Raw genomic sequence first — 9624 nt, 5'->3', positions numbered from 1 at the left:
ATATATATATATATATATATAGAGAGAGAGAGAGAGAGAGAGAGAGAGAGAGAGAGAGAGAGAGAGACTGCATTAAAGGGGATGATCCCCAGTGTGATCAAATGCAGATCTTTCTCCCTAAAAAACTGGTCTGGCCAAACTGCTTCTGAAGTCTGTGCTTTATGCTTAGTGCTTCATTTCCCATCACTATGCCTTTGAAGGGTCCTGAAATGTTCTTCCTCCTTACTTCTTTCTCCCCAAATCCCTTACTATCTTCGAGACTGAGCTCAAGAACTATTTTCTACATAAAGTCTTTCTTGATTCCTCCTTCTCCCAACTACTAGTGAGCCTCCTTCCTTTATCACGCAAATATCTATTAAGTACTGAAGTGAATTTTTTTAAGTATCCATCTTCTAAATCATCCTACAAAACTCAGTGTTTTTCAGTTCCCATGACCTTCTTTTTACCTTTTCTTGCCTCATAAAAATGATTGCCAGAGAATGATTTTGAACAATCTTTTAAATATGCTTATCTGCTAATATTTCTAATTTGCTTCTTATTCACATTTATAATTCTTCATTTATTTCAAGTTTCAATCAAAACAGAAATTAAAGTAACTAATAGTACTTCTAATTTTACTGCAAATATAATTTTATCTTTAAATGATTTGGGAACCTCTTCATTTTGAGAGAGGTTCTTAAGCTTGTATAATGGCAGATATAAAAATAAATCCTTTAAAAATTGAATTGAAAGAAATGTGCATGTATGCTGCTCACAAACACATAAGGACAAGGGTTGATTTCTTAGTATTAATTATATTATTGTTATTTATACTCTGAGTTGGTGTTAGAAGATTTATGAGATGACAGGAAACTTGAAATCAGAAGGTCCGACTTTGACTCCATACTATTAATTGTTTGGTTAACCTTGAACAACTCACTTGACTTTAGTTTCCCCATCTGCTGAATGAATGAGATTTCGAAATCTTGTGATTCTCCTAATTTGTCTCTCTCACCAGAAGGGATCATTTCTTATTATGACAGTCCTTTCCCTTGCCAGCATCATTTCACTCTTTGTATATTGGGAGGGATAAAGGTGTGCACACTCATATGTGTGTGCTTATTGATTATAAAACAGTCTTTTCTGCCGTATTCACACACTCAGGAAATAACATTGTCCATATTGTGATTTTTCCTGTACTAAATGGGAGCAACTATGTGGTGCAATGGATAGAGTGTTCAACCTGGAATCAGGAAGATTCCTCTTCAAATGTGGCCTCAGACACTTACTAACTGTGTGACTCTGGGCAAGTCACTTCACCCTGTTTGCCTCAGTTCCTCATCTATAAAAAGAGCAGGAGTCGGAAATGGTGAACCACTCTACTATATGTGCCAAGAAAGAGGCAGATATAACTAAAAATAACTGAAGGTTAATCATAAATATGAAGATTTCCTTCATGTGAAATTAATACTTCTTATAAAAGCCAGGGTTCATATTGATTCTAAGATAGAAAGTAAAAGTTAAAAAAAAAAAAAGCCAGAATGTCAGGTGCATGAAAGGCAACAGGGAGCAGCTTCGTTATCCTACCAAATTCCTCCTGTTTTCAAGTGGGAAGAATTCGGAAGCAGAAAACAGATTACTTTTATCCTGAGGAAATATAGTGGGGTTTTTTTTTCAGAAATCTTTGCTGAACACATAAATATCCAAGAGTATGATGGTAAATGTTTAATAGCTGGCTCTTAAAAATATGCTCCACAAACTTTAAAGTTTAATCTGCAGTATTAATATTTTCTCCATCACTTTCTCATCTAGATGATAAATAGAACTATGAATGTCCACCTCTAAAGAAAGAGCTGATAAACAGAATCATGAACAACATAGTGTGTGTGTGTGTGTGTGTGTGTGTGTGTACTGGTGTACTGCACATATATCATATATTTAATGTATACATATATTAAAACTATGCCATGCATGTTTCTATTTATCATTTCTCTCTTTGGAGATGTATATGTGTATGTGTAATATATATATGTATTGTACATATATATGTATAATATCCATATATATTAAAATCTATGCCATATGTGTTTCTATTTATCAGTTCTCTCTTTGGAGGCGGACATTTACAGCTCTGTTAATCATATAGACTTGTGATAGTGGGAGGGTGTATACGTTATATATGTACTATATGTGTGTGTGTATAGGAGAGAAAGAGAAAGGCAGACAGAAACAGAGAGAGAATGAAATGACATCTTTTCTAGTGTGGGGAGTGGAGGGGAGAGAGGGGGAGATACCTGGGGCCTTTAATGTAAGAAACAAATAAATTTAAACTAAAAAAAAAACAATAAATCAAGTCCTGATTTGTAGCATTTTCCAGTTTCCAAGGTGTAAATGTTTACACTGAAAATTTAACAATTTGTCCTCATGAACCTATTCTGTCTGGCTCTAGGACACCCCTCTAAAAGAATCTAACTGCTTTCTCAATTTCTTCACTATGAAATCCACTAGTTATATTTGCTCCTAAACTCCTATAATATATTGATGGGTTTGTTTCACTGAGTTCATGTATACCCGGGCAAGATTCATAGAACCAATTTTCAGAAAGAGAGAAAATAAAAGGGAAGGATACTTATTCTAAGCTCCATATTTCACAAAAGACCTGCCATAGGTCATCTTACCACTGAGATCCTGATTATGAAATTCCTGCCTTCTATTACCTGCTTCTCCCCCTGCACTCATATTCCCAGGGGAAATATCAGAAGGAATAAGCATCCCTTTAAGATATTGCTCCATTGCAATCTACAAGTAGTAGTGGGTAGTGAATTAGAGCATTATGAAATCTGAACCATATCTTTTAATTTTGGGTTCCATGTTAGCAGTGGCTACTTCCAAGAATAAGAAAGTGATAAAATATTCTTTACGCATTTGAAACATAGTGTAGTCATAAAAAGAGAGCATGGATGATTCTGGCTAACCAGAAAAGTTTTCTGACAGTGAGGAAAGCCAAAATTTGGTGTACAAATATTGAAGGTTTTCCTTCTTGAAACTGTAAAATGCCACCAGTGCCACCAATCTGACACACTTGAGGTGCCTAAAGGTAGGGGACTGGACTAGAAAATCTCCTAAAGCCTCACTCACCAATTTATACTCTGCTTTTATGTCATTTGTGGCTATGTGATCTTAGTTGCTTTCAACTGTGTATTTTGGCTAGTCACAATGAAACTATAGATCTGAAAAGCCTTTTACAGCTTTAAGCTGTAAACATGACAGACTGATTGAGAAATGAAGCGGTCTTTGCTCTTGAATTCTTGACTAGTAGGAATTTATTTGGGCTTCACTGCCTAATTTTCAGAAAACCTGCTCTGATTTATTTTAGCTCTATGAATGCATTCTAGGCTCTTTTATTATACAGTTGAAATGAATTAGATTATATTATGTTAAAGAGAACTATCCAAATTCCTGATAATTTGCCCATATTTTCATGATAATTTATGGTTAAGTGTGGCTATACTTGGTGTGGGCTAGTCATGTAATGAATATGAGAGCCAACTGATGAATAGACAAGGTACAAAAAGGATAAGAAGAAATCCTCCTGCATAGACCATCATTTTTCTTTGCAGGGTGGTAAATGTAATGGGACAATATTAACAAGAATAGTATAAAATGGCACTGATGCTTACAATCTCTACAAGGGTGGAGAGAATGTATAAAATAAAAAAAAAATAACAAATCATAAAAGGAGGGAAAATGGCATTTCTCCAATACATTAGATATTCAGTAGTTAAAGAGAATTTGTTAGTAACAGATATTAATTATAATGGCCATAGATATATTCATATCTCTGAGAAAAGTGAAAATAAAAAATTTTAAGTCTTTTTTTTACCTGCGGTTGTTTACTCAGAGAAGTCCATTGATTTAAACACAATGCCAGCCTCTAATTTAAAAAAAATAAAGCATACTGTATCAAAATCAAGTATATACATGCATATAGCTGCTTTTCTTCAATTAGCAACATTCTAATACAACATATTTATGGTTCTAAAAATAATCAGCTCAAGAACATTTGTGTGGTGTTCTCAGGCACTGAAAGTGACTATTTGGCAGAACTCTTAGAATTAATTAATTTATTGAATTCTTGGTGAATGAATCTGCTCCTAAACCATAGGTTTATTATAAATAATCTGAATAATAAAATACCAAATTAAAATTATATGTAATGAAAAGTGACATACCTCAAGCTGCTCAATGTCCAAACCATCAGAAGGATGAGACAAAGGCTGAGGAAATTCTAGTAATAAACCATAAACAAATACCCATCAGAAATGAGGTCGCAGCAGTTATTTTAATAGGAAAAAATCAGAGATTTCTCATTTTAAATTCAGATAGATATGATAGTCTGTTCTTGGGTTCAAAAATCAACTACAAAAATATAAATAGGAGAGGTGTGGCTATAAAGTAGTTCAAATGAAAAAGATCTTTGGTTTTCAATGAGTTTCCATTTTATTGCAAATTATCAGTGTGGTATAGCATCCAAAAATGCTAATTATAGAATTATAATGTATAGATACTATATATTAGATATAGTGTCTAGAGTGAAGAAATAGTCCTAGTATACTCTGCCAAGGTCAAAGTACTAGTAAATTTGGAGTACTGTGTCCATTTCTGGGTTCCACAGAAGGAACACTGATAAACTGAAGTTCATCTATCACCAGGAGATCTGGAGACTGATCAAAGAGATTTATCATGCAGAAGATAAAATTTGGCGATGGGTAGAGATAGTTATCTGAGAATATTTGGAAATTTTTCCTATGGAGGAGAGATCATACTTTTCTAACAAATCCCAAATGGAGAACTAGAAAAATAGGTTAAAATACAGAGAGGGAGAGTTGGAGCTTATATAAGGAAATATTTCTTAATAATTAAAGCTGTTCAAAAAAAAAAGAAAAGATGGCATGCTTCAAAGGATAATAGTATTATTATTATTGAAGGTACTAAATAAAGTTTCTTAAATCTATACAGTTCTATGATTTTATATTTAGATATTTTCTACTTTCCAATAGCAAAATTTGGGAATAGCTAAAACTTTTAATTTTAACATGTCTACTTTTTGTGTTCTAGTGAAGCTAGTTGTATTTGTAACAAAAATCCAATCAGCCTTGAGCATCGATCCATTATTCCCTCTTGGTTTCTCCCATCAAAAAAAAATTATCTGAAAGATGTACAAAGGCCTTTATTGATTGCTTATGTCTATGTCTTGGATTCTTCTTCTTCATTAAAATGAAACACTTCTACTTTTTTAATATATTTCAAAGCTCTCCCCTAAGCACTCTGGACAGTTCCACGGGGACCACTTGACAACTGGCTCCCTCTTCTTCCATATTTTTTAGTGGTTCTTTATTCTTACATTCTGAAACCTGCTCTCTTTCTCCTTTCCACCACTGCCCATCTTATCCCTGAGGCAATATCATAGCATAAAGTCTATTATAAAATTGACAGTCACACAATTTTTAAAGGCTACGGTTGCAAAATGTGTGTCTGCTTCCATTTCAAAGCAGAAATGTCTATGATTTGTGCCTAAGAAGAAAATTTTATAGTCACTCTTTTGCCTTTTTAGGTTTCTAAGAGTCTATCCCAATTTTAAAAAAACCAACTAGAAGCTCCCTGCAAACCTCTTATATTTCTCTATGTAAGAAAGGTAGAACTAGCTGAAGTATCATCCACCACTTTGCTTAGACAGCACTGGGACAAAAATGTTCACAGATAAATCTGTTACAAAAAGTACCAGAAAGAGGTAGGGTCCTTCATTTCTTTTCTCAAATGCCTTAGAATAATGCAAAGATAGGACACCTTGAGGCAGAAATCAGGAAAGTGATCAAAGGATGGAAATAAGAGAGTAAAGAGTCTATGATCCCTGGATTGCAGCATGCACACAGGTATATGTATGGGCGCACACACATACACACACACACACACACACACACACACACACACACACACACACACACACACACACACANACACATACACACACACACACACACACACACACACACACACACACACACACACACACCCTCCCAGGGACTAGGGCAATGGTCTGCTCTTATGAATCAATGAATGAGTCTTACCTGAGCAGGAGATCTGTAGAACACAGGAGCAGTAAATGAAGAAGAGCAAAGGGAAGTGGGGGGAAAGTTGAATCATCTTCAGAGTCTGGCTTTTCCTAGCTAGCTACAAATTTACAATCTCAGGGAGGATTTGGGCATTTCTCTTTCTAGTTCAGAAAGCTGAGGAAATCATCCACCAGAACAAAGTGAAGATGTGCCTTTATTTGCAGAATAATCTGGACCACTAGCTGAACAACCAATCAGCATTCAGTAGAAGAATCCTCATTTTCTCACAAACCTCTTCCTGAGTTTTTATTTGTAAAGCAATACCCTCCAGTAATCCTTTTCAAGCCAATAATAGTAGAGGATAGAGAGTCAGACTTATTATCCAATAGCCACTTAAAAACCTTTTCTGCTTCAAGAAAGCTTTTCTTTTTTAATGTAAGAACTGACTACAAATCTATAATCTCTCACAGGATGGAGTCTACTTGCCAAAAGATTGTTTTACACACACAACTATTATTTTGAAGTCATAGGAGTATTCTGAGAACAAAAGTAGACGCCTGAGAAGCAAGTCCCATATCATCTGAAATTAAATCCAGAAATTCAATTCATTTTTAAAAGAAAATATTTTACTCTTTTCAACATTCATTTTCATGAAGTAATTTGGTATTGGAACATAACTATAACAAAAGGAAAATCAGGGGTATGCAACTGAATTTAGTGAAAATAAAGAGAACTAAATTATCTCCTGGTAATTATCTCCAATGCTAGATCTCATCCGTCCTTGAACTATTTGTGGAGAGTAGAGGCACTCAAGAATGGATGAAAGGGGAAAAAAATCTACTGTTCTCTGTAAAGATATTGTGCAGCTCATATTCAACATTTCCCCCTTCATTTTAAAATCAATTTTGGCATTTTCCAAAAAGCTCTTATAATAAAAATAAGTGAGAAGTGACTAAGAAAAAAAACTTTCTGGGGATTTGAAATGTTTTCCTCCATCATAAAAGATTTTCACAATAGAATAGATTTTAACTATATTTCTAAAGAATACATTTCAATGTTGTTTCCTTGAGTCCATCATATTATATTCATATCTGCCATAGTCAGAGAGTTAGGTGGGAGAATAATAATCTATTGAGTGCTAGAATTAGATTTGAGTATTCCCAAGGCTAAATCTTAACTCTTCCATTTACTTTGCTTTAGGCCTTTGGGAAAATAATTTTATCTTTCTGAGGTTCTTCACTTATAATATAAGTTATAGGTGAGCTGAGATCTACAAATCTTAGGCAAAATGTTATATTTATGTGAAAGGAATTTCTGCCTCTGGTATACATTTATTTGGTTCAAGCAGAAATTCAACATTAGCTCTTCTAATTCTAAACAGAGACCATGTTTAATATAGCTTGGTATTACTCACAATGACCATCCTGGTCCTTTGTGTGTAGTTTGCAATGAATTCATATTTATGGAATTAATAATAATGCATATAATGAAAATAGTGCATCTTTCACTTTTACCAGTATAAAGTCATTATATAAACTATTTATATATAAATATATACATAAATATATACATTTATGTATTTATTGTTTGTATATGTGTATATCTATATAGATATATACAAATATGTTTATATAATACATTAGATATGTATACATATTTGTGTATATGTCTATATATGCAATCATGTATACATTTGAGTATATGTTTGTAGGCATATGGAGACATATACACAAGCATGTTTACATACATATGTGTATTTATATGTCTGATATTTCAACAAATATTCATTAAATGTCTAAAATATAAAAGGTACTATACTAGATGTTGGGCATACACCAACAAAAATGTAACAGTACCTATCCTCAAGGAGCATACATTCTCCTAAAGAGATACATTATATGTAAATGTAAGGAAAAACAAAGTAAAAAAAAAATATTTCAAGGCATAGAGCATGCTAAGAACTAGAGAAGGGTCAAGAATCCCTTATGAAAGAGAATAGATACTGTGGTGGTGAACCTATGGCACACATGCCAGAGGGGCACTCAGAGCCCAGAGTTTGCTAGAGTTCATTACTACATGTGCCTGAGGACATCTCACATCTCACATCTCACATTCTCACATCACCTACCCTTCTAAAAATCACGATCACTGGAATAGAGCAATGCTTTGAAGAAAGCTAGGACATTGGGGATAGTGAGTGAATATGGGGTGGGCATGATATTCTAATCATTAGGAAACCATTTGTGCAAAGAAGTGAGTCTACAGATAAAATACTGTGTTTAGGAAAAGGCTATCAAGTGAGTTTGATTAGGACAGAAAATGCTTGAAGGTAGGTGATCCATAATAATATAAAAAAGGTAGGTGGAAGCCTCACTATGGAGAGCTTTAAATACCAGACTGAAAAGTTTGTATTTTATCCAAAGAAGTTGTTGAGAGCCATAAAGTGTGTTGAGTGTAGGAGAGACCAGGATGACCCAGATCAGATATGTAGTTTAGAAATACTAGTTTGGGAGAGTATAGACAATGAATGGTAAATGAGTGGGACTAGAGTAAAAAAAAAAAAAACTATTGCAATAGTGCAGGCAAATGGTAAAGTCATCCTGAAGTAGGGTAGGGACCATGTAAGTGGAGAGAAGAAAATGGATACAAAAGATATTATGGAATTAGATGATAAGGTGTAGCAATTGATTGGATGTTGGGGAGATGGAGTACTGAAGGAGAACAAGAATCAAGTATAGCTCCAAAGTTGTAAACCTGGATGACTGGAAGGATGGCAACATTATAAACAGAAAATGGAAAGTTTGGAAAAGGGATAGATTTTTAAATTTTTTGTGTTATCTTATTTGCAGTTAGGACAATAAATGTTGTTAGATATCTAACTTTATGACCTTTTCTATAATAGCACATTACTTGGGAGTCAAGTAAATACAATTAGTTCTAATAGTTCTATTAAGTGTAGAATTTATAAATATCTGTTGAGTTTCTGTCTATCACTGTATACAACTCTTTCTGGAATCAATGTAATTCAAAGTTATATATAATGCAACTAAAATAAACAACTTTAAGGTTAAATCGACATGGAAAGGCCTTTATGAATTACTATAAGGAAAAAAAGACAAAGTCAGAATAACAAAGTCCAAATTGATTGTGATCATGTAAGATGAAATGGGAAGGAATTCCAATTTAAAGCAAATAACTAAAAAGTTATATCACTTTGTGTTGAAATTAATTTATTTACATATAAATTACTTCAAGGAAGCCTAAATGGGTGTTTTGATATTTGGTATTCGGTTGATAATCATCTGTTAAAAGATTAAGAATTCTAGAACACCATTTATTGCACTAATAATAATTAAACTCCCCCATTCAAAATGTTTCATTTCTTAAGTGTTTTTTTCCACTATAACCAATGGATTTGCCAGTGCCAAGCCAATTTAATGTGTTATAATTTCATGTTTCAAATTAATTCACTACTTGAAACTCCAATACTACTTAAAATAGAAACAAATGGAAGGGAATTAGAATAGAAATC

The 9624-nt window shown here is 33.6% G+C and overlaps 1 protein-coding gene across 1 annotated transcript in view; it reads right to left on the bottom strand.

Moving 5' to 3' along the window:
* NMS (neuromedin S) overlaps positions 1–6183 on the bottom strand; it is an 11761-nt gene extending 5578 nt beyond the window's left edge. Inside the window, exons 1-3 of the mRNA XM_044669303.1 lie at positions 6108–6183; positions 4212–4267; positions 3863–3913 (exon numbers count right to left, since the gene is read on the bottom strand). Coding sequence (XP_044525238.1) covers positions 3863–3913; positions 4212–4267; positions 6108–6183 — 183 coding nt within the window. The remainder of the gene's footprint in view (positions 1–3862; positions 3914–4211; positions 4268–6107) is intronic.
* Positions 6184–9624: the final 3441 nt, after the last annotated feature.

This window comes from Gracilinanus agilis, chromosome 3 (genome assembly GCF_016433145.1).
Source record: "Gracilinanus agilis isolate LMUSP501 chromosome 3, AgileGrace, whole genome shotgun sequence".
Taxonomy (NCBI): domain Eukaryota; kingdom Metazoa; phylum Chordata; class Mammalia; order Didelphimorphia; family Didelphidae; genus Gracilinanus; species Gracilinanus agilis.
This window is presented reverse-complemented; position numbering and strand designations above follow the sequence as displayed.